At 39.6% G+C, this 25,971-nt stretch overlaps 2 protein-coding genes across 2 annotated transcripts; one reads left to right on the top strand and one right to left on the bottom strand.

The window, feature by feature from the left end:
• Positions 1-428: 428 nt before the first annotated feature.
• LOC120785906 (protein Tob2) lies at positions 429-8,657 on the bottom strand. The gene is made up of 2 exons (XM_040120878.1): positions 8,412-8,657; positions 429-5,593 (listed from the first exon to the last, which is right to left on the bottom strand). Exon 2 carries the CDS (start codon positions 5,375-5,377, stop codon positions 4,166-4,168), a length of 1,212 nt encoding a protein of 403 aa, XP_039976812.1. The 5' UTR covers positions 5,378-5,593; positions 8,412-8,657; the 3' UTR covers positions 429-4,165.
• A 2,386-nt stretch (positions 8,658-11,043) lies between these two features.
• LOC120784929 (aconitate hydratase, mitochondrial-like) lies at positions 11,044-25,812 on the top strand. The gene is made up of 18 exons (XM_040119081.1): positions 11,044-11,121; positions 13,479-13,621; positions 14,202-14,460; positions 15,140-15,232; positions 15,511-15,669; positions 15,815-15,965; positions 16,150-16,254; positions 16,341-16,432; positions 17,241-17,346; positions 17,716-17,873; positions 18,058-18,131; positions 18,798-18,909; positions 19,129-19,311; positions 19,642-19,737; positions 20,251-20,442; positions 20,669-20,801; positions 21,068-21,189; positions 21,320-25,812. The coding sequence occupies exons 1-18, from the start codon at positions 11,086-11,088 to the stop codon at positions 21,449-21,451; spliced, it is 2,346 nt and encodes a 781-aa protein (XP_039975015.1). The 5' UTR covers positions 11,044-11,085; the 3' UTR covers positions 21,452-25,812.
• Positions 25,813-25,971: the final 159 nt, after the last annotated feature.

Raw genomic sequence — 25,971 nt, 5'->3', positions numbered from 1 at the left:
CAAAGGACAGTCAGACAGACACAGAGTGCTAGATGATGAAATATAAAGTAATATCTGCTGGGATGGGTCCAGCTGAGGTAGGTGGTGAACAAGCTGGCTCCTCACCATTGGAGAATTTTATCTTTGCTTTGAATTATTGATCAAACATCACATGAATTTATTTACTGCAGTAAGAGAGACACATTGCTCTGGCATTTTATTCTGAGGCTTTTCACAGGAACACAGGGATCTACTTTTCATAATCTTTGATCTGCAACATGTTCAACATTAATTGAGTATCAAGCATATGGGCAGTAAGAGGTGGAAGAGCTGTATTTATTTATGACCAGGCTGAAGATTCATGTCTGCATTAGTTTTCCATTTGGTCGAAAATGTTGCATACCCAGAAACAATGAGGACGACACAATTAGCTTATTTTCCATGCCTATTTTTGCCAATCTGTTTTTATTACAAACTTAAAAAAGAATCTGATACAATAAGAAACTGCAGTAGTAACTCCCCATTCCCGAGGGGCAGCACAGAAAACAGGCCATTGCATTTCAGTAGTGAAAGATTCATTATACATCTACAGGGTGTACAGATCAGATACAAAATAGGAAAAATAATAAAATACAGGCAGGAAAGAAAGCACTATATTTATACATCTGAACTTTTAATTATATCTATTTATTCTTAAATGTTAAATTTTACATAGAAAATAAACTTCTTTTATGACAATGAAATATTCCAAAGTGCAAAATAAAACGCACACATTGATATAAGCAAAGGACACCAGAATACAAAATTGTTTTTCCTCTTCATGAATGATCAACCCTGATTGTAGAACAGCCTGCGTTTAAAGTTGATTTGTGGTGTTTAAAACACTGTCTCTCCAAGTGTAAAATACAAACCCACATTCATTCTTGAAGATGTGAGGGCAAGCCAGCTTTTATAGTACTCACTCACATTCTCAGATCTCTCACCTCCAGAGCCAGATTTGTATGCAGAGGAAACTTAACGACACAACCTCGTTTGCATTGAATAATCTGACAAATGTGGGGAAGAGAGAAAAAAAAAAAGTACCTTGGGCATTTTGGACTTGCATGTGACAAAGTCTCTCCAGGACTTTTAAACACGCAACATTAGCAGTTTCCTCTTTTTATTTTCTGCAGGCCTTCTCAACCAGGGTTTACTAACATCAGATCAGAATCACATTCAAAGCACATTCATTTCCTTCAACTTTCCAAACCTGCCATTAACACTGTCTTGCTATTGAAGAGATACATGTTTTTCCAGGGTGCAGAGAGGTAGAAACCCCTTGAATCCTTCAGGGTAATTTAAATTATGGCATAACATTGCACTGGAGAAGGGCATCTGTGTAAGCAAAGATAGTCTGGGATATGGCTATAGTATCAGGACCAAAGGACCAGGCTGATGGGGAGACGATGACCCATTGAAATAAATAGAGGTGGTGAATAAAGAAAATTTAATTGGAAATATAAAAATGAAGGTGGTGAGTATATATTTAGGTTTAGATACTGCAGTGGCATACAAATAAGAACAGGGACGTTGGTGAGTAATGTTGATGTGCAGTTTAAAAATAAATAACTATAGTGGGGGGTGGGGGGTCTGTTACAATTTTCAAAGAACAAGTTCCATGAGCAACCACATGAAATGCAGTAAATTCACAAAGAGGGAAGATGGGCATTACATCCAAATGAATCTGAAATGTGGAGATTTTTGGTTTAAATGTACTGCCTATGGGGGTAGTGTCAGTTTGCCCTGCGAGCACAGAAAAAGTCAAAATCAGCCATCTTTTCCTACACAAATCCACTGTAAACATTCACATCTTAAACTCCAAATCCAACTCGAAAAATGAAAACATTTACCCGTCTTATTAGACAAATGCTGTACAAGATACAACAAACATTCAACTTTATTCTGTACATCTTTATTTTTGTCTCAGTTTGCATATATTCATGTTATTTTCTGAAAAAATAACTTCCGCATGTAAGAAACTAAACAAAGAATCTGAACATAAGAACTTTTTATATACATATTCCTGGACTCCAGTCATGTCTTATTCATACAAATGCAAGTGATAATTTGCAAAAACAAAAATATAGAAATATTGGAAATAAATTACAAAGCAGAAATTAGAAATGCATATTTCCCTCACAATCATAGCATTTACAGAAATGTGTACCTCCCCACCTATCCCCTTGGAAAAAAAAAAAAAAAAAGGAAAAAAAAAACAAAACTTTTCATGCATATGACAAGCTGTCACATTGCAATACCAGCGTGAGCACAAGTCGAGGGTCCTCGGGTCATCTTATACAAAAACATTTGAGTACAAGTCTAGAAAACATTCAAATAAAATGGACAAGACTGACAGCATCTCCACACCCACGTGATGCATTTAAATACAAATTTAGCTCGTGTTTGAATCTCTAAAGCATTTCATGACAGCTGATGTGCCTTACCCAAACGTGCCTTAATCAAAGAGGGCAAAGGAATGGTTTAGCGCTCATGTCTATGGGTGACACACACAGCATCAGGAGCACAGTAATAAAGTGCTGGACAGCTCAAATGGACATGTTGGGGTTACCCTTCCCTGTAGCAACTAACCAACAATCACATGGACCTGACTGGTAAACCGATGCTTGAAACAGACTTCCAGTGATCTAAAAAGCTATCCAATAAAACTACAAAAGCCACACATCAATAAAGAACATTCATATTTTTATCTTTGTCCACATGACTGAAAATGGGAAAAGAGACAGAGCAGCCTGAACTGTATGATTCAGGATTTTCTTTGTAGTAGCCAGAGAAGCAGATCACTGAAGAATTTCAAGATGAGGGAGAGAATAGTGTGAGCCTTTGGCTTTAATACCATTTAAACTCAACAAAACGTGCTCTGGGTTTTAAAGTGTCCCTCTCCAAGTCAATACACTCTTGATGCCACCAAGGAGACAGAACCCTCTAGCTGCTTCTCTCGCGTTTCCTTCGGTCTTCCCGTATCCCTCTCTCCTCTCATGCAGAGGAAAACCTCTCCTTCATAGGCAAAGTCATGCTAAGCCATTTATCACAATCCCTACTGCTTAGCTGCTGCATTCCCTCCCCCTCACCACCTTCTCCGCCTGTTCACCTTCACACACTGCTGACTGGAATTGAGTGTATGTGCACATATTTCTGCATATGTGTGCGTTCATGTCTGTCCATTTGAATACATGTATGAAAACCATAACTTAAATCCCTATGTGTATAACTGAGGTATCAGCACAGGGTTATTGTCTTAAAATACAAAGATTCATTTGCCTCTCACTTTCACCAAGGTTTCCCCGACCTTCCCAGCTGCAGTTTCCCCTGATGGGAACAATACATTCTACTACATCACTCCCTTAACACCCCGATTCTCCCTTTCTGCTCCCTCCACTGCTCCAACTTCATTTAACCCATGTCATGTACACATTTCAGCTGACAAACTGCTTTCAGTATACACCCACTGAAAACAAAAAAGTAAAATTGTGCCTGTACACGAGTGTGTTTCAAGGGCAACGGGCCCAACGTAGAAACAATGTCTCTCGATCACGCTGAGCAACAACAAAACAGAACAGGACTACACACACAGAGACAGCAGAGCCCCCCTCTCTGTATTTGTGGCAAGTAGGGCAGAGCAGATTGCAGAGCAAAGTGCTGAGTTTTCCACAGCCGTCGTTCCCTGCAGGACTTGGCGAGGTCCTTTTTCACAGCATGACAGTGCAGTGCAAAATGGCGCTAGAGCCGGGTCCATTAGACTACAAGTTCAATAGAAAGAAAAGAAAAAACAAAAAAACAAAAAAAAGTCTCCCACATTAAAATTCAATGCAAAACAAACATACGAGATTGGCAAGGACTCAAGGTAGAAAGGAACTCACCCCCACCCACTCCTGTCCAAGCCCACACGTAGAACGTGACATTTAACAGCAATGGACAAAAGGGGCAGGTTGGGGTAAGGGGTTAGGGAGGAACAAAAACAAATCACACGAAATATTTAGTGAACATGGTATTTTAAATCTTTGTAGTAAAACTATTTAACTTGTATTAGTATTAGAACAATTTCTTAGAAAAACGGAAAATATCTGGAACAACACTGCTCTAACATCCATCTCCTCCTACAACAACTCTTCTCATTACAAATGAAGGCTTAGTTGGCCAGGACAACAGGCTGGAAGGACTGGCTGGGATATTGCAGGTTGTAGCTTCCTAAACCCTCGACAAATGGCGGCTTCTCCATATAAGAGATTCCTCCGTTGCTGCCGATGATGCCCACACTCTGGGAAGGAGGAGGGCTGGAGAAGGGGTCAAAGGATGGATGAGTGCTGACAGTGTGGGGGGGCTGGAAAGGGCTTGCATGAGGTTGCATGGGTGCGGTATCAGCATCGAAGTAAAGGGGGCCTGGGGATCCTGGGTAGACAAACTCTTTGGCGTTGGGAGACAGCTGGCTGGGGATGGGAGCTCCAAGGGAATGCAAGGACAGAGACAGCGGCTTGTGCTTCAGCAGCTCTGGTGTTGAGATGGTAGTGGGAGAGTGGGAGAGCATTCTCTGACTGGGAGGTACGACAACTCCAGAGCTGGCTGGTGACCCGGCCCCAGTGCACTTCTTCATCTTGGTCGAACCAAATTTAGTGGCGGCAAAGCTGGCGGTGGTGAAGGTGATGGGTTGAGGGCGGGCAGCCGGGAGAGCAGAGGGCGGCTGCTGTGCGGCGAGGTAGGGCAGCCCACCGCTGGGAGGGGAAGGGGTAGAGGTGTTGGAGGAGTGGGCAGTAGGGTCAGTGGGCGTGCTGGAGCTGGGGTAGCTGAAGAGCCCGGGGCAGGACTGGGCAGACAGAGGGGTGGGAGAGCTGGAATGCGACGGCATGAGGGCAGGAGATGCCTGACTTCCAATTGGCACAAACACCTGAGCGTCTGGGTTGAAGCCCAGATTCTTTGTCTCTTCTGCCTCTGCATCTCCTTTACCCTCTCTGATCGGCCCCTCTGCCCTCTCGCTGTCACAGCCAAGGCCTGGAGGGTCCTCCAGGTAGAGCACCTTCACTGCCCCCTTCTCTCCAATCTGGTAAGATACCTCATAAGGGTCGATCCACACACTGAGCTCTGCAGGAACATTTGCACGTACTTCCTCTGTGTCCAGTCCACTTCTCTTGGCGGCCAACTCAACCACGGGGTCCCTTGGCGCTCCCAGGTGAATGCAGCGGAAGGCAGAACCCCGGAGAGGGGCTTCAGGGTACCAGTGACCCTCAAAACGAGACACCAGTATCCTCTCCAGCTCCTCACCGAACAGGTCAGCTCGACGTCGAGGCAGCTTGTTGTACAGGTAGGACACGATGAAGTTGAGGGCAACCTTCACTTCTAGATGCATTGCTGCACCAGATTAGCGCCGTCTTGGGAGCAAACTGTTTAAAATGATGGGTGCTGAAAGTGAGGATGCAACTAACAAGAAGTTTTTCTTCTGGCTTATTGTAAAGTGTTTGATTCTTTTAGTGTCACCATGGTAAAGGCACCTTGAAGGCGGGGGCAGCAGATTGCAGGCTGTATTTTGCCGTCACAAATATGTAACAACGTTTTTGGGTCCCAACTGTGAAGACAAAAACAGAAGACAGCAGTCATTTGACCTGGCAAAGGCATGAGGAATTCTGTTATTCTATTGTTATCTAGCTGTAGATAGTTAATCACACTGGTATTTGATGGACACAGAAAGCCTGTTGTACATGGGCTAGAGTGTGGCACAAGAATAAACAGACTTCCACTTTTTAATTATAACTTATTTTAGACAAGTATTATTTACATTTTGGTTTTTGTATTAGTTTTACTCTATGGTTAAAGGGACACTGGCAGTACTAAAAGAAAAAACACACAAAATAAATAAATACTGCTAATTAAGGCACTTTATGTCACAATCAACTAAAAAGAAAAAAAAAAAAAAAAAGTACAAGATCCTGGTGGAACAGTTGAATAAATGTATCAGTTAAGTGAACGCTTAATTGATTCATATAATTATTTGAATGGCACACTCAAGCTTCCATATATTATGAGCCTAGTGAAGGCAGGAAAAATACACATCTGCAGGTATGAGACCCGTGGAAAAGTCACTGCTTAATACGATATGAAATTAGGTATTTCTGTACCTATGAAGGCAAACGCTGATTCAAAATTGGGAAACCTGACACTAGTCTAATTTGTTTCGAAATTACTTTAAAGCCATTAAAAATAGATTCAAACCATTTGACGAAATTATATGAAAAGCCCACTAAAATGCCTTTAGGAGTTATCATTAGATATATTTCTATAATATAGTATAGCAACAATACAGTACATGTGTTTAAATGTACTGATACTTATGAGGGCTGTTAAGGGTACATAACTGTAGTTTCACCAAATCTTCATACAGTATATGTTTTGTTAGAGGTTAGAGGAACCGATAGATAGATATCTCGGTTGGTTCTATCAACTGCAGGATGTACTGATGGATGTAACAGATGCTGTGTTGCGGGCTTGATAAATCCTTTATAATCTGAATCTGCTCCCATGGAGTGCCTCCTACTTAATGCTGTAACACAGTCTCACAGAGGCCATTCATCACCACACAGAGTCAAACTGAAAAGAAAGATTACATGCAAGAACAAAAAAAACAACACCACCACCACAAGCCTTCTTGAGGAAGAGCTATAAAATGGCAGGACAGTTAATCGACTCCCTAGAACACCATGTCCCACCATGCATTGCGTGTGATCACCCCCTCCCCCTACGCACGCACACAAACAATTCACTCACATTCCCTGCCAGATGGGGATTCGGTAGCTAAGATTAGAAAGACGCCTCCGATTAAAGACAATTCTAATGTTATTACAGATAAAGCTGTAATGGCTGGATGCAGGGCTGTAGGAGTGACAGTTCAAGATGAGATTTGCATGAAAAAGGTGACATTGAAGGATAAGGTGGGGGTTGGTTAGCATGGGCTATAAATAGGACCCCATTTTGTATCATATGTGGTGCAAATTCCTCTCTGCCACCTGAGTTAAAAATGATTTAAAGTGATTGTAGAAAAGTATCTTCGAGCACAGGAGAATCCACTGATCCATCACCTGCAACAGCCATCATTACTAAAAACCTTGGGTGCCCACACAGCTAAGCTACCTACAGCATCTACTGCATTTTGTTCCTCTCATTACAAAAAGGCAACAGCAAGATACACAAGCTCCAATGTCATCCAATGACATCAGATGAATAATTCAGTTAATATGTGCAGATTTGATGATTCGGGGGTGCAATAATTGATCTCAATCATAAACCACAGTTTGCAAAGTCGTCAAAAAACCTCTTTCATGTTTGTAAATCCTTCTCACCATGCTCATATTTGTATCCTTCACCTGCAGATTTGTTACACAGCTTGAAGGAGCTGGTTTCATTTTTAAAGGCCTTGTTGTGGATCAGAGCAACAGAAGGATCTATAGTTCTATTTTTGTTTACATGGACTAATCAGAGCTGCAAATGTGTGACTGTGTGCTGCAAAGCATCCACTTCAAGTCAGATTTTAACTATTAAGCAGCAGAGCCACAGTGATCTTACAAGAGGCACAAGCCCCAATATATATATTATATATATTTTAGAAATATAACTTTGGGGGGGGGGGTCAGCTCATCATATAGAGGCCTTCTTGAACCAAATGGTCACCACTTACATAAATCTTTTTCCCCCTTTTGTCTTGTTGAATCCCACTCAGTTTTCTCCCAATAGGCCTTTAAACAGTTTGTTATTCATAGACCCACTGAATTGGGAATTTGTTGCGTATATACCTGCCAGATAATAGAGGTTCGATATGCAAGAACAGACCGAAACTGAAAATATATCAACCAGGTTTTCATGATTGGTGAGAAGCTCACATAAGGCAGCGGGGTCTACCTGGGAATTACTGCCATATGTCAGTCAAAAGACACTGGAGCAGAAAAGGGAATGGTTTAGCTGACATGCAGGTGGAGAATCCCTACTAACCAAATTGTCGTTATAAATTAAATGATGGAGTTAATTAAGTGGTAAACAGCCTATCGACCGAGTATGTGCACTGGGCAATTAAGACGAGAGTCCCACCTCAGAATAAACAAACCCGTCAAAAAACGGATAAAAACGACAATAAACGTGACTGCTGAAAAGTATTTGAGAGGGTCATTTCAGTTGCTTTATAACAGGCTAAGACAAAACCAAAAGCTGTGTTTTTAATTCAATGGCTTCACCAGTACAGTTATTCATTGTAGTCAGCGCATTTTGATGGATAACCAAAGCTTCTGAAAGGAAAAACACCAACACACAGCAACATGCAGTTGTCGATTAACATGCTTGTAACGATATCTGAACAGAATTACTCTATTTCGTGCACTGGCTGACAGTTAATTACTCACCTATCGTTACTGGTGCCCTAGCTTGATTTGTACTCCTGCGTTTCTGTTTTTAAATCCCTTGTGTTGTCTCGGATTTCGAGGCGGATGTGTCGAGTCGTCTGACCAGATACTGACCAGTGGATATTTTTCACCTTACTATTGTTTTTTTTAAGCTGCCCCAATTCTCTGATGGTTGAAGGGTTTTCCAGTTCGTCTTGAGCTGACAGTTTGCATGGAGGGTCCAGAGAAACTTTGCTGTTTGACAACCCGGCGTATTTATACACTGTGACTCGCCCACACCCCCGTGACGGCAGGGACTACTTTCTTCACATTATAACAGATATTGTTTTATTATTATATTCTCCGTATAACTGTATTAAATCACGTATGTTGTCCTGTCAGCAAGACATTAATGCCACCCTTATGGACCATATCTTTTTAAATATGACTTTGCAGACTGATTTAAAAACAAAAAAAAAAGTAAACGTGTCATTCTTCACTCTCTAAAGACAATGTCGATTCAGTCTACCTCGTAAGTAGCGACACCAAAACCACATAAAAATTAGGACGTTTTTGTCGTAATGTTTACCTAGCAGACTCTAGTTTTTTTGGCGGCGGGATACTTGTAGTTTCTGACGATACACGACAATTTGCTAAAAATATAAGCAGTGATAGCAACAGAGTCTCTATTGGCTGAGATGGGGGAGGACCCACAGATTATAGGGCTACAGCGTCCTTTCAACCAACCAAAGCAACCTGACTTTTACCAGAGGCTTGTGGGAAATGATGTTCTTATCGCTAAATGATACGTGATTATGAGCGTATTCAATGTTTTTTTTTTGTTGTTTTTTTTTTTGTTGACACCAGGTTTACTATGCGTTCAAACAATTATACAGTTTTCGTCACTTTAGGATCAGGCATCTACAGTATCACAGGAGTTGGACTATGATTGTGGATATTTTTCACCTTAATATTGTTAAGGTGATATATATATATACCCAAGCTAAAACGCACTCATCCCCAAATATAAGGTTTACACGGCCATATTTTGCGCAAAAAAAACTGGCATATAGGTATGACATAAATATTGTGAATTTTAAATTTTAAAACATAAAGAAATTCAAATGTTAGTCCTATGGGTATATTTAAGCATTTCTAATTCATCACATGAAAAATTGACTATTAATCCCAAACGTGTAAAATGCAATTAAAACTATACTATTTGTTTCCATTTGAAGAGTCTTACTTCAAAAGGTGTAAAACAAGATCAGTTATGAGTTATTGACACTAAAGACATTTGAAATAGATTATTGCCTTTTCCCCCCTGGGACATAGTGTTTTTTTAAGTACTGTGTGACTTATGTCAGGTAGAGAATATTTTCAAAATAAGATAGAGTTGAAAATTACACATTAGGGGAGCAGATAGTACAAAGTGAGCGTATAAAAAATGCTCACTGACGTTTTTATATTTGTTAACTTCCGTGAGGTCCTAGAGCTAAGACTATTTTACATTTTTTAAGTGAAAAGAGTATTTCATATTACAGCTATGAAGCTATGAAAACGTAGTCATTCATTATATATATCATATTATAAGTGATATTATATCATGCAATATGTCTATAGTCTAAGATCAGTGGTGGAAGTCCTGAGAGAAATAGCAATACTACACTGTTAAAATACTCCATTAAAGTCGTGCATTCAGAAGTATAAAAGTATTAGCAGTAAAACGTACTTAATGTACAGTAAAAGTAAAAGCACTCGTCATGCAGCAGAATGGCCCCTATCAGGGTGTTTTATTATATGATTGGATTACTATCATTGCTGCGTCTCTCTGTAAGATATATTTTAAAGTAGTATATGGTTTGGGTGATGCTAACTGAAAAGTAACCATTAACCAGCAACTGTCAAATAAACTTGGCGGACTAAAAGAACAATATTTTCCTCTGACTTGAAGTGAGGTAGGAGTATAAGTATTCGAATATGGGAGTACTCAGGTAAAGTGCAATTGCGTAAAATTGTAAAATATTACTTAATTTCCTCCACTGCTTACTTGATGTATGTGAAAAGAAGATCAAATTTATTTTACATACGGAAGTCAGGTAGATACTTAATTGTCAAAGATGTCAGTAGAGGGACTGTTGGAAGGGAAAGAATAGAACAGATTTTTGTGTTACATTAATATAATAATAATAATAATAATAATAATTAGAAAATGTGCTCAGTAGAGCTTAGACCTCCGCCAAGGCCAATGCTATAAAAAAAAAAAATACACCAGACTTCAGAGAAAAAAAATTAAAATTTAATGTAAATGATCTGGATTGGCCCCAAAATGTAAGGTGGTCTTCCTTGGCCCATGCCCCATCCCTCCACCAACTTCGGCGCATATTGGTTCAGTACTTTTGCATAATCCTGTTGACAAATAAACAAACAAACAAACCATCAAACAGACACGGGTGATTACATAACCTCCTTGTCGGAGATGATAACAACAACAACAACAACAACAACAACAATAATAATTTTTATTATTATTATAAGGAGAAGAAGAAGAAGAAGAAGAAAAAACTTTTTTTCTCATTTGAAGATTAAAATAACGGGTTACTTTAATCCAGTGACGTCAAAGCATAAAAATAACGGGCTCCTTTAATCCAGTGACGTCACACCAGGGCGACACTCATCTTTGTCAGGGAACAAAATGGCGTCTTATTGTTTGACTGTCAGTAGGCTGCGGGTAAGAATACGTTATTTTACATTTGTAAGGTATTTTACTTTCATGCTATGGAGTAGATATGTGACAACAGATATGTTCTGCTGGGCTGTACAGGCGCCATCGCTTATGGCTGACCGGCGACGGGTAAATGTAGAGCAGAGTACGCACCGAGCCGCTGTCTGTCAGGTCACAGTGTCCCCGTTTGCCTCCGGGTAGCGACGCGTTGTAACGGTTATAAACCACGTCCGACCTGACGACAACAAACATTAAATCATGTTATTATTAATAGCAGTATCAAATTTTTATCAACATCACAGCTGAACAGTGGCTTTAAACGGGCCTCAGTGTCCTGATGTTTGCAAGGTGATCGCAAGGTTACGGAGTTGTCTTAATAACAGTTCACTCTTGACAACAGGGACTTTTGCACAGCTATGTGTTTCCGGTCCCGTGGTGGGTAGTGAATCATATCAGATAGTGTTTATTTTGCAAAGCACCGGGCTCTCTATAAACAGCAGTTTAATAAAGGATGTAAACATCCTTTGATGAGTTTTTGTTTTTAATTATTCAATTTAATTAATTATTCTGTTTTTTTTTCTTTAATTATTCATATATTTTTATTTTAATGTCAGAATATAAATCTACAAAGAGACCATCACACATTTAAACATTAACATATGCCTACAACGAGTATTCCCACACATAAATGTCACGCGGTATAAAGGAGAAAAACACCAATGATTAGTCAAGTTTTGAAAATGAGACAAAAATGGTGTCCAGACATTAATTATTTTTCTGGGCAAACCTTTAATATTGTGCTTGATTTGACTGAAGAAATGACCAAATAAAATGTTGAGTTTATTATTTGGATCAATATGAGTTAAATAGCTTTCATTGCATGGACTTGATATTATATACAAATTATACATTCAAGTTCTTTGATTGACCACTTGTTACTGTCACAGTTACTGACCCAAATACTGAATCCAAAACTTGTCAGTGTGTTATGGTGGTAATATTAATCTTTAGGTTGCAAAGGCAATGGGCATCCCAAAATGACTGTTTCTGCTAATAAAATGCACACATCACACGTGATTTCTGGATAATAATTTAAGCACAGAAGGCTCACCTTAACACTATATTATAACATTTGTATAGAAAATGAATGCAATTAAATGTATCTTTCATGGAATCTGATTTAAAAATTCCATTTGTAGATGATAAGTACAGGCATTAAGGTGCTGTAATGGGTCCAATATTAATTTTACAGACAGTATGTGTGTACCTCTGGTGCTAATACCTACTTAACAGTGTAGGAGACAGTTGAATTCACTCAGAGTTTCAGACTGTCACTAACAGTCCAGTGGGTGAGGCTAACCTCTGAAATATGAGCTGTATAAACTTTCACCCACTTTTCTTTGAGCACAGTGACTTTCCATTGAATATCGCCACTAATGGACAGATATTAAGCAACTGAACATAGCTGGTTTAAAGATTTCCCTCCTACTGTATATCACATAGGACCACCTATTGACATATCAGATTTAAATCCAGTTCTATAATGGCTTACTTTGCTGGCAGTCACAAAAGACAACCAATAAAAATGCTTTAAAACTTTTCTAATATTCAGACCAATATTGAGTTTCTGCCAGATTTTTGATGCAATATTTGTATACAGTATATAACGATTGGTTAGAAATAAAACATATTTTAAACTTCAGGTAGATTTAAGTTATTGAAAAGTTTTTAAGGTTTTATATTGTGTCTTCAAAGAGATGATTGTCAGTATGGAATTGTTGTAGCAGGGTTGGGCAGGATTTCTGACAAAATCTTGACATTCAAAGTCAGTCTTCACAATACAGAAATACAGCAGCAAAAAACCTTAAAGAGTTTTGTAAAAAGGAAGTAAGATAGTTTTTACCACTGCTTGTGCTTGCTGAAACACATAAAGACATGGCAATGCCATATGTTGGAGATGGATTCCAGGATTTTAACACAGTCCAGTGGAGCATTTGTGGCAGCTGGTGTAGCTGGAGTAAAGTGGGATAAAATAAACAGTATTAGCAATTACTGATTAATTAGTGTATGCTTTGTTTGTGTCCGGTACTAATCTTGCAGAGATCTAACCAATCTACTGTAGTTTTTCTGTAGGTCACATTTTTACTGGTGCCAATTGTCCAGTGCAAGATTAGGTCTTAACTAGCCTCATCTGCTTTTGTCCCCGATTATGTGTTCCCATTCTTTCATAATCTAATTGTCTCGCTTTACGCTCCTTAGTTATTATATAACTCAAAACTTCATGTGTTGGTGGTAAAGCTCTACAATAAAACTTTGTTCATGATGTTATTTCACTGAATTGTATTCTTTTCCCCCTGGTCTAGCTCGCCCTCGGAACCGGGGCGAGGCGATTTCATGTCTCTGCAGCCTTCTGTGCCAAAGCCAAGGTGGCCATGAGCCGCTTTGAACCTGGCTCCAGCATTAACTATGAGAAAATGCACGAGAATATCAACACTGTACGCAGGAGGTCAGCAGCTGTTGCCCTTCTCAGAAACACACACACACACACATACACAGAGTCCTTGTAGATTACAGTTTGGCTCAAGAGGAATAGCTGTTTGTTCATTACAGCTGCATAGTAAATCTTGTGACATTTACAGTGTTGATTTGTCAGATCCAGCAGGGCCCAGGAACTTACTTTGTATGACCTTTGTATACCCTTTTGCTTAGTTAACCACACACTGTAATCCACAAATAGGAAAAGCCTTTTGTCTCACCGACTATTGAAGGAACAATCAGCCCCCAAATGTTTGCTGTCCTCATAAGCCTCATAGTTACATTTAGCGTTCAGGGTTTTACCTGATTCTTTGCAACCGGCCAAATATAGTATTTTCCGGAAGTACTGTCAGTTAGACTTTATGGGCCAAATTGAGTAGGATCTCAGAAGGTAAAATTGTCGTTCAAGTGAACTGAAACATTATTCCACCCAGTGTGCATTCTCAGTAAATGCAAAAAGTATCAAGAGAAAACATGGTTTGTCTGATTTTAAAAAGACTCAGTGTCCAACACAATATTTGCCACATCTTTCCACCAATCCATCCCACCAGGCTCAACAGGCCTCTCACTCTGTCGGAGAAGATCGTTTATGGTCACTTGGATGATCCAGAAGGGCAGGAGATTGACCGCGGCCGCACTTATCTGCGCCTGCGTCCAGACCGCGTGGCTATGCAGGATGCTACAGCTCAGATGGCAATGCTTCAGTTCATCAGCAGCGGTCTGCCCAAGGTGGCCGTACCCTCCACTATCCACTGTGATCACCTGATTGAGGCCCAGATCGGAGGGGCTCAGGACCTGCAGAGGGCTAAAGTGAGGAGGATTACATTTATTGTACACATATATCACACACACACACACACACACATACATTTGATACCCACAACGATAGACAAAAACACTAAGGCTGGGTGCTTGAAAAGTGTGTATCTGATTCCAATGTCGTAACATTCCATTAAGGTGTTGAGAAGATGCAGTTATGGAGAGACTATAGCTATGTTTCTTCTCTGGCTTTTGGCTCAGTTTATTTTGAGGTTTTATGAATTAACACAATGAGTGAAACAAGAGCCAATTCCTATTGTGAGTAGTGTTTATACAGTCTAGTTGCACGCTACAGTATATTTTGAACAAACAGTATGAGATAATTTTTTTGGTTTTAAATTTGGTTAATTTTAAAATATTGTCAAGGCAAATTCGGGAGATTTTTACAACAGTTTATCATTGTTTGGGCAGCATTTTATTCCAGCAGGGATTCATATGGTTGCAGAGGCAACAGCCTTTAAAAGTTTTCAGTGGGCACAATACATATCATGGTTTGGTTCAAAATGTGAAGGTCTGATCACATTGTCTGGTTAACCACATGCCTGGAGGTCAGCTTGAATAACAGGAATTAAAATTAAGTGCTGCTTCCAAGTTTATTCTTTTATATTTAAATGAAAATAACCTCAACAGGGGCTCTAATTGCTCCCTAATTACTCTTACTCTTACACAGGAGGTGAACCAGGAGGTGTACAACTTCCTTGCAACTGCTGCAGCCAAATATGGAGTCGGCTTCTGGAAACCAGGCTCAGGGATCATCCATCAGGTATACTGATTTATAATGATGCTATAAACGGCTTTTCTGAATTTTGTACACCTTACAGTGCTGAGAGAATAATCACACAAACATTCCTCAATAAATTGTTGTCAGCATGCAGTTTCTTTGCTAAAAGTATTTGTACCAGAGCATTTAATATAACCTCTTGTCTAGTGCTTCTAGAAACTGACATTTCTAGAAATGTAGGGCATTTGAAGTCCAAAAATTTTTAAAGTGACATGGGGAAAATGTGTGACTGACTGTGAAATGTCCCTTTCTTTGGCCAGATCATCCTGGAGAACTATGCCTATCCTGGAGTGATGCTGATTGGTACAGACTCCCACACTCCCAATGGCGGTGGCCTGGGTTCCATCTGTATTGGAGTGGGTGGAGCTGATGCTGTGGATGTCATGGCTGGAATCCCTTGGGAGCTCAAGTGTCCCAAAGTGAGTTCTTGGCATCATCTGATAGCTTGTAAATTTATTTGAATCTAATCAACTGTCTGTTCTGTTTTCAACCACTAACTATCTCCAAAAATGTCTTGTATCTGCATGTTTTTCCATCTGTTTAAGCCGTGCTTTTCTCCTTCAGGTGATTGGAGTGAGGCTCACGGGCACCCTCTCTGGCTGGACCTCTCCGAAGGACGTCATCCTGAAGGTGGCGGGCATCCTGACTGTGAAGGGTGGCACGGGAGCCATCGTGGAGTATCATGGGCCTGGAGTTGACTCCATCTCCTGCACTGGTTAGGATGAGATACATCACAAGACTTAAACTATTGGTGAAAGACATTCTTTGTGTTGAGATATGAAAATCAAAGAAAGGAAGAATAATGACAGTGTCAACTACCATATATTGCTTGAATAAATAATTCATAATTCTTTAATCGTAGTACAGTATAATTTACTCTATTACCCTTTGATTTTCAGGAATGGCCACTATCTGTAACATGGGTGCTGAAATTGGAGCCACTACGTCTGTTTTCCCCTATAACCACCGCATGAGGACGTACCTGGAGAAAACCGGCCGTGGAGGTCAGTCACTTACTGTTATCTGTATACTTTGTCTTTATTCAATGTCTCTTACCTCCAACTTTGTCTCCTTCTTCATTCCTTCTCAGAGATTTCCTCTGTGGCTGATCAGTTCAAAGATGACTTGGTCCCAGATAAGGGCTGTGAATACGACCAGGTCATTGAGATTAACCTGAGTGAGGTGAGTTAAAACACTTTGGTTTCCTGGCATTAGTTATGTACTGCACAACATTATCATCGGCATGTCCCAAATCCATACTACATAAGAATTCTCTACAGTATGTACTACATACAAATTGTCATAGCATACTGACTTAGCAGTTAGGATACAAAATAATCAACAAACTTTACATATTTATACTAACAGGAAATGATACAGTAGGGGTGACAGTCAAACTGTGACTTTAGGATGTCAAAGCCAACTCAATTTCCCAAAGAGAGAGCATAAAAAATAATACTTTTGTTTTCCAAGATCTTTCTGGAGCTGTTCCACTATCTCAACGTGGAACAGTGAGCAGCTTCTCCATTTCCTTCACACATTGATTTGTGGAAGAATAACATCCATTAACAGAACATTCAAAAATTAACTGTATTTAACCGCTAAAGCAGCATGCTATCTGGTTTGAGTATCCTTATTTCTGTCACTTTTCAACTGTGAATAAACTACATACTCATACTCCTTAGAATTAGGATGTAGTATGGATTTTGGTTGTACATCCTACTGCCATATTACATTGTATGAGGCTTTCTATGTTAATGTTTCATCACCGTGACATCAGTCTGTGTGTAGACACAGAAATCAGGAGCTATAGTATTATTAAGTGATGATATAGATGATTTGATTGGTTTGTTTAGTCACATACTTTTGCTTAATCTCATTCAGTATCATTTGGTAATGATGGTGCATGAGGCAGCATAGGTGCTTATTAGTGTGCCTTTTTTTTTTTTTTAAGTACCCTTCATTCTGCCTTGTTTCCCTCCTCTAACAGTTGAAGCCCCACATCAACGGACCATTCACCCCTGACCTGGCCCACCCTGTGTCTGAGATCGGGGCCATAGCTAAGAACAGCGGCTGGCCCCTTGAGGTTAAAGTTGGTCAGTATTTGTGACACAGCCATTTTGTCTCACAATTTTTAATATTTGTAATGCTTTGTTTAATGAAATGTGATAGTTCTTTCTTTGTTCTAGCACTGGCTGTGTTATTGACCAATTATGCTCAGATCAAATTACGTCTATGTCATGTAGCTGATGGTCTTCCTGAGTGACTTACCAGAATGAGTACTGAACGTAATATAACTGTTTGTCTTTTGTCTCTTGTCCTCTTCAACAATTTTCCTCCGATTTCATACGCAAGATGTGTTATTAAAAATAGATGAGTACTTCCAACTGGCCACTGTAGCTGTATACTCCATCATTTTAGTTTCCTCTTTTTCCTCTTACAAACATTTAACATGTCTCTTGCAGGTCTGATCGGCAGCTGCACCAACTCGAGCTACGAGGACATGGGCAGAGCGGCATCTCTGGCCAAGCAGGCTCTGGATAAAGGTCTAAAGTGCAAAGCCCAGTTCACAGTCACCCCTGGTTCTGAACAGATCCGCGCCACTATTGAGAGGGACGGATATGTGAGTCAGAATCTCATCAAAATGAACTAATGATTAAATTTAGCAAGTGACCCATAGCATTTGGATAGTTTGACCTTGTTGTTTTTTTTTGTTTTTGTTTTTTTTTACATTATACTCTTATACGAATCTGTGTCTGAAAGATGCAGGGAATGATTTCTTCAAAATCATGATCTCTCTCTTGTAGGCCAAGATCCTTAGTGATGTTGGCGGAATTGTACTTGCCAATGCTTGTGGACCCTGCATTGGACAGTGGGACAGGTATGCTCCTCATTTGTAAAAACTAATTTTGCCTCACTAGCAGCGAGGTCATAACAGTTGCTTAGAGTGGTCTGCCACCACTTTGGCCCAGGGCAAAAATATTAAGACAACTACTGTCAATATTGCCCTGGAATTTTGTTGAAATATCCCTCAGATGATGATTTCTAACTTTGGTGACTTTTTGTTTGGCTACAGTTTCAGATCAGTTAGCCCTCTTTACCAACACTGGTTAACGAAAAGGAATTTTGAAAATGAATGACTGTGATTGGGGCACAGTGAACATAACAAGAAATATCAGTCTAAAGAGACTGATTCATTCATACTCACCAAAACTATTCCCAATTTGCACACTTGATACATTTTCCTCTAGCATCAATCAGAGGCCAAAATGGCACATTTACATACAATATATTTAATAATCTGTTGAGCATATTTATGTCCCAAGAAAAAACTTTCATATTTTTGGATGTAATGGATATTGCAGCAACCAAGGATTACTAGCAGGGCTTTAGACATTTAGATTTGTGTAGTGATTTGAAACAGGTGCACATAGTATAAAAGTACCGAGTAAAATCTGAAGATCAAATAGAAAATTCCTCTGAGTTACGAAGGTTAAATGACAGGTATCAGACTAACATGCTCCATGCTTTTAATTCTCCTCTTCAGGAAGGATGTAAAAAAAGGAGAGAAAAATACTATCGTCACATCCTTCAACAGGAACTTCACTGCCAGGAATGATGCTAACCCAGCTACTCACGCTTTTGTCACCTCTCCTGAGGTAAGAAGGGCTGCATATTGCATGTCAAGCAAAATACAAGCTCAGCAGTTAATAATTACGTGGGCACAGAATTACAGGAGCTCATGTACACAGCATACAGTGGGTGTGTCAGTGAAGTATTTTCCAAAAAAAAAAACCCAAAAAGGCTGTTTCCCCATTTTGGTCATCTAAACACATTTCACTGCTACTGTTGGCTAATTGTTCTGTAATGCAATGTAGATTGTCACTGCCTTGGCTCTCGCTGGGACCCTCAACTTCAACCCTGAGACTGACTACCTAACTGCTCCCAGTGGAGAGAAATTCAAGCTGGAACCCCCCACCGGTGACGAGCTCCCCTCCAGAGACTTCGACCCGGGCCAGGACACCTACCAGCATCCCCCCACTGAGAGCAGCTCAGTCAAGGTGATTCTTCTTTAAAGATACAGTATCGACTCTTGACAATCCAGAAAGCAGCACAACATTTACAACAGCAGATTTTCAGTGAGGTGAGCATCTTCTGTCTTAGCTCAATAAGACTTTGAACCAGTACATGAAAAAGTAAGCAAGTGTAAACTAACAGAATGAAAGAGGATTGTTAAGACAGAAGTGCGTAATGTGACAATTGTTTAGACAGAAAATCTTTATTGGTGTTCAAATAAAATTCAGTTTAATCTGGAAGTTATCTACCTCACTACCCTTTGCAAATATACCTGAAAGAACCTTTATATCTCATGCTGATTTGATGTTGTTCAGGTGAACGTGAACCCCTCCAGCAACCGTCTGCAGCTGCTAGATCCATTTGACAAGTGGCATGGAAAAGACCTGGAAGACATGAGGGTCCTCATCAAGGTGAGCAGGAAATGGAAGGAAAGCTTTGATTAATGTGCAAGCAAGGGAGAGCTAGTAGCTGCACAAATAGAAGGACAACTGCCCCAATCACAGTCTAAATAACATTGTTATCGTCCACAAGTCTGAGATAGCTTATCCCTCTCTGCCTTTAGAAACACATCATTTAGCCCCACTGTCACTCTGGGTTACATGTTCATTCAGTATGATGAACAGGGGCACTACAGTTTATTTTTGACCAAATCCCACATACATAGTTCTGCTTCTGAAAACACACAAAATGCACCAAATATGTATTAATTTGCAGCTGAAAATAATCCCGACAAATGCACTATGTACTTATGTTTAACTAAAGATTAATTTAATTAATTTTTTAAGATTTATATCTTAAGTAGGAAAAATTAGACTTTCGCTTGGACATAGTAGACAATTTGAAATCTTCATTCCTTCAACTTTCCCTTTCTCCTGCATCTTCTGCTACTCATCTTCCTCCTCTCTTTTCCTCTGCTGCTGTAGGTGAAGGGAAAGTGCACCACTGACCACATCAGTGCCGCCGGCCCCTGGCTGAAATTCCGTGGTCATCTGGACAACATTTCCAACAATCTGCTGATCGGTGCTGTCAACATTGAGAACGATGCCGTCAACAACGTCAAGAACCAGCTGACAGGAGAGTATGGAGGTGTGCCAGATGTGGCCCGCCACTACAAGGTGAATTTGATGAGCAATGGTGTCTGTTGATTATTTGTTTTACACTCTCTGGGTGATTCAGTGACACGCATAGCATGCTGTATGTTAGTGCTGTTGAATGGAAAAAAAATCAAAATTCTTATTTGTGTTGTACAAATAAAATTGCCTTGACTTTATTTGTCTGATCTGTCCTCTCCTGACAGCAGTTTAAAAGTTTCCTTGATCTTTGTTCAACTTTATAATCCAGGCCAATGGAGTGAACTGGGTGGTGGTTGGAGACGAGAACTATGGAGAAGGGTCCAGCAGAGAACATGCTGCCCTGGAGCCACGACACCTGGGAGGACGTGCCATCATCGTCAAGAGCTTTGCCAGAATCCACGGTAAATTTCAGAAAAAACATGCAAACATCCATCTGTCTAGAGCTATTCTGGCATCACTGGAGTCATGTGCAGCTTTAGTATGCTTATATTTAAATTTTTTATTTATTTTCTTAATGAAAAGTAGAGGCAACAGGTAAACAGTATCTTAATAGTTGTGATTGGCTTCCAGAGAAAACTGATTGAGAAAAGAGAGTCTCCAAGTTACAATTGGCTTACTCAGTACAGTATGATTATCATTTTCACATCTTTTCTTTTCCTCTTCACAGAGACTAACCTGAAGAAGCAGGGCCTGCTGCCTCTGACCTTTGCCGATCCGCACGACTATGACAAAATTCGCCCCGATGACAAGATTTCAATCACTGGCCTGAAATCCTTAGCCCCAGGCAATGTGAGCAATATCCTGCACTAATGAAACATTGATCCAAAGGACAGGCAAACTTCTCCTAACATTATGTTAAAGAAAAACTGGATAAATGATTGACACATGATTCATGTTTGCCTCCTGTGTCCCTTTCCAGCCCCTGACAGCAGTGATCAGGCACAGCGATGGTAGCCAGGAGTCCATCTCTCTAAACCACACCTTCAATGAGACGCAGATCGAGTGGTTCAAGGCTGGCTCCGCCCTCAACAGGATGAAGGAGCTCCAGTAATTGGTGGCTAGGAGGAAGGCGGGGCCTTTTGGGGCCAATTAGGGGCCTTGGTGTGGGTTAAGAAGTAGAGAAACATGGGCCTAGAGAGGCGCTTTGCAAAGAGGGTGAGATGATTTGAACGTTAGATGGTAACCAGGCTTGATTTGGGGACAGCTGCAGTCATGCTCAGTTAAAGAAAGAAAGCACACACAAACACCCACACATGCTCACAAGTCGCTGTAAAGATGAAAAGCGCACACGCACACACATACACATGAGCACGTACATGCACAGACAGGATTACTGTGAAAGCACTCCCAGTCGACAGGCAGACTTACGCGAATGCACTCGAACAAGCGCACATAACTGGAGCGTACCAGTGTTTGTCTCTGTTATACGGTATCGTTCGTACTAGCAGCACTCCTCAGTTTAAAATAAGATTTGACAGCTTATTTGTTCATGTAGCATTCAGTTGACTGTTTCATACACAGATTCTCATCTTTCTCCATTGAACAGGGTGGTTCTTTCCTAATTTTTTTGACTCATTGGTATCACCACTGTATTTCTCTGAAGGGAAAGTTTTACGGTTTCACCAAAAGTCATTCCAAGTATCTAGCAATATACAAACCTGATTCATACAGAATACTACTTAAAAAGTTGGTGAAGCAGTAACAAGTTAACAGCCTCAAACTTAAATATCTTTAACTGCAAAATTCACCCCAAGACTAAACAATTCTTTTTCTCTGTTTTACCCCCTCTTCAGTGTTGTTCCTCTTTAATGTTGTTCCATCCAAACAGCTCAATAAGCTGACTGTTGTTCAACTCACATGAATGTACTTTTCCCTTATCATCTCCAGACCTCTTACCTGAAGTACATCTTACACGCCAAGCGGTGATGTACTTCAGGATTTTCTACTTTATGATACAACTATTGACTTGAAAAAGTGTTTCTAAGTCATTGTTGGTTAGAGCCACACTGTAAACAAACCAGACTCACTTATTTACTGTAAGCACCATCAGTGAAATCCCATCAGCCCCTACAACTGCAGACCACCCTGCTTTCACTTGGTGTGAGATCTTGTGTTTTCATGCTGCTATTGTTGCACTTTTCATTTTCAGTAGCCAACACCTGAATCTCTGTGCACTCCCTGCTGCTCGTCTCATACTTGGCTCCTCGTTCTCTGCCTTTTTGCTTGATATAACACCCCATTGTGTGAAAACCTTTCTGTGTGGTTGTCTCTCTCTGACTAGGACAACAAACCAGAACACATATGTTATGGTCTTAGCACTTGCCCTGCCAAATTTTTCATTCCATCTGTGCTTTGTCGTGTGTGTGTGTGTGCGCGCGTGCGTGAGAAAGAGTCGCAAGATTATTTTTATCAGTTTAACATAGGTTTGTATTTGCATCTGTCTGTCCCTCTTTGCTCCTGCTGCCTCTCTTTTGTATTCACCAGGCTGGCTCATGCTGACCAAACCAAAACCTGATGTTTGGTTGAATAGGCTGTAATCAGGTTTTTGTTGCTAGACAGAAAGCTGCACTGATTTTTATGTAAATTCTGGTATAAAGTATAGAACAAAGAAATTTTCCATAGGAAAAAAGCAGCAAATTGGTGTAATAAAAACTCCTGAACAGCCACAATCATGCTGTGTTAGGAGAAACCTCTACATTTGTATAGTAGAGCTTCAGTCTTGTCATCCAAATGAAATCCTCTGGAGCTTCATAGATCAGGTCATCGAGCTCAGACGTTACGCTATGTTGTTGTGGTTTCTCTGTGTTAAAGTCCAAGTTTTTCAGTTAGTCCTCACTATCATCTGGAGCTGCCATTGTGTGAAAATGGCTTGTGTAGCTGTAATGGGAGATGACAGGCTGTGTTTGTCTTTGACCTGAATGTTTTTTCAGCTTGGGGTGTGGTCCTCCATGGCATGGGAAGGCCTGCGGTCTTCTTACACAAACTAACGCACAATCTAGTGTCCAGATGCCTGTACACTAGCACTTTGTAGAGTTATAGAGGTAGTTTTTAGGTGTTCTTTGCTATGCGTCGTTTTTCCTCTGCAAACGTTTTCCTCTTCAGCATACATCTCTGTTGTGAGTGACTCTATAGGACTGACATACAACTTTTAATATTCATTATTGATACACATGATTCAGACAGTAGAAAGCTGTAGATTCAAGATCATTCTTATATATAAACCAGAGTCTTGCCATGATGTATACCTAGTGTGTGCCACTGAAACATTGTGGTTATATATTTTTTGGGCTTAGAGATATTTGAGGTCATTGTGGGAGTACTGCTGGTCCTCTGTGTTTAATTCTCCTCATCATGCAGAGAGTCTATAAATCCGTCACTTCTTCCATATACTGTCACAGATATAAAAACCTTTTGGACTAATACAGTTCCTGAAGTAAATCCTTATGTACAAAAAACTCACCAAGTTTGGACCTGTGTGTAAATGATGTGATGTATAGCTGCAATTTATATAGGGATGTGTACATAAATAATAAATCATTATATACAGATATAGATATATACAAACAAAGAGAGCGAAAAAAAAAGTAACATGCATTATGCTGCATGTCTAAATGAGAGCCGGTAACTGTTTGTGACCTCTGGTAGCATACTGCCGTGATATAGTCCCCCTCTGCAGTCTTTATTAAACTGAGTCTCCATTAATCTCCTTCCATCTAATGGTTTCACAGACCAGTTGACATGTGGATTGTGGGTTAAATGAAAGCACAGATGTTGGATTGTAGCTGTTAGTTGCTGCTGGGTTGTGAAAGTGAAAAGGGACTTCTTATTTTTACCAAGGTGGAAAAGCAGCAGCTCAACTTTAAGGACCTTTTGGACATAAATGACTCCTTATAGCGTTCGCTGTTCATAAACTGAACTGCTCAACACTTTGAGAATCATCACAAAAATTGCTTTATGCCCTCATTAAGATAATCTTTTTAATGGTTAAACACTCCAGGGTAATAGATTTACTGCCAAAGATGCCTAATGAAAATTTTAAGAAATAGTGATTACCCAGGGGTTGTGTTTGAAAAATGACCCTTTCTTCATGTGACATTTCAAAAATATCATTATTTCCATAATTTCTTGATTACATACAGGGTGTTTTTCCTATAGAATTCACCAGTTTCTTCACAAATACAGATTAATTTAATAATCATTTTTCCTCTGTCAGCACATTTAACAGCTGCTTGTGAAAAAGTTTGCTTATACAGTAATGTAAGATGCTACTTTGATGTTCACTGTTTCAGGCCCTATTCGGGCCACTGGTTCAGTTTTAACAGTGCTACAGTAAAACAACAAATCAAATGATGTTATTCATAAAGTCATTGTGTGGAGGCATGCCCATTGTGTTATTTTGTACTGAGGTGTGCTCTGTTTCATCAGACATCCTCTGATTGGTTTGATTGGTTTGAAATCAATTCTTTAACATGCTGCACTTGATACAGCAAATAAAAATGGAATAGGAGCAGATGGTATTTCACAGTAATGGTTCCCATCACACTTCTGTTTCAGCATTAAACTTGATTTTTGTAAAAGTAGATTATTTGAAATGCCTGCAGTTTTGTAGATTGTGAGATTTGAAATATCTTGATATTTACAATACAAAATGGTAAATTAATAAAGATAAAATTCTGAAGTGAATGTTTTTGTTTTCCTTTGTTTGATGATAAGATTATGTGATTGTCAGTATTCTGATGTTAGTGTACATATACTGGCCTCTGGCATCTGAGGAAGAATTGGCTTCAGTTAAATTCATATAATGAGCTCATATCAAGCCTGCTGACATACAGTTAATTCTGTTACATTCATTATATCACATATTTATTCCTGTTCATCCATCTCTTTATTCAATGATGTTCACTGGCTACTTGCACTTTCAAAACTATAACAGCAGCAGCAATTTGCTATACCAATACAAAATAATACACAGTATCTACTAGCTTTGCAATAACCATGTACAGTATGTCACCTGGCACTATCATTGTATATATTTATAGAGTTTGAGTATGGTCATAGTTTTTAGTTAAGATTTTAGCGATCTCTGTTTATCTTTCAGCATTTTTATTTATCTGGCACATATTTACAACAAAGTTGGTTTCAGGATGGATCAATGATCAGTGAAGAGGACTAAAAGTGACTCATAAGATGTTTGTTTACTGCTGAAATGCACTGTGTATAGATAACTTGAAAGCACAATGCGCAAAGAAATGTACATGTGTTTACTGTTTATCTGTGTGAGCTGTGCCTTGGAAAGATTTAGGCTAAATATAAATATGGTTGTGTCATTTGTTTTTTCACAGCTTTTACACTCATTTCTTATGGGTAGACATTCAGCGTTTTATCAGTAGGAAAAAAAATCTTTCCTTCATTGTTCATTTGCTGATTATTCTGGGTAAATCAAAAAAAAATCTAAATGTAGTGGCCCAAAACCCTGCGTTTTTTGTTTTATTGTTGAACTGAAATAGTATGGAACCCTAACTAAAGACGTAAAGAATAAAACATCTAAGAAGCCTGAGAATACTTTAAATG

This window comes from Xiphias gladius, chromosome 3 (assembly GCF_016859285.1).
Source record: "Xiphias gladius isolate SHS-SW01 ecotype Sanya breed wild chromosome 3, ASM1685928v1, whole genome shotgun sequence".
NCBI lineage: Eukaryota > Metazoa > Chordata > Actinopteri > Istiophoriformes > Xiphiidae > Xiphias > Xiphias gladius.
The sequence above is the reverse complement of the archived record's forward strand: the minus strand, read 5'-3'. Positions and strand labels throughout refer to the sequence as shown.

Coding starts and splice junctions, on each gene's coding strand:
- LOC120785906 (XM_040120878.1), bottom strand. CDS start 5,377: ATGCATCTAGAAGTGAAGGTTGCCCTCAACTTCATCGTGTCCTACCTG.
- LOC120784929 (XM_040119081.1), top strand. CDS start 11,086: ATGGCGTCTTATTGTTTGACTGTCAGTAGGCTGCGG. Junction 14,461..15,139: donor AGGACCTGCAGAGGGCTAAA/GTGAGGAGGATT, acceptor ACTCTTACACAG/GAGGTGAACCAGGAGGTGTA. Junction 19,312..19,641: donor CTGAGAGCAGCTCAGTCAAG/GTGATTCTTCTT, acceptor GATGTTGTTCAG/GTGAACGTGAACCCCTCCAG.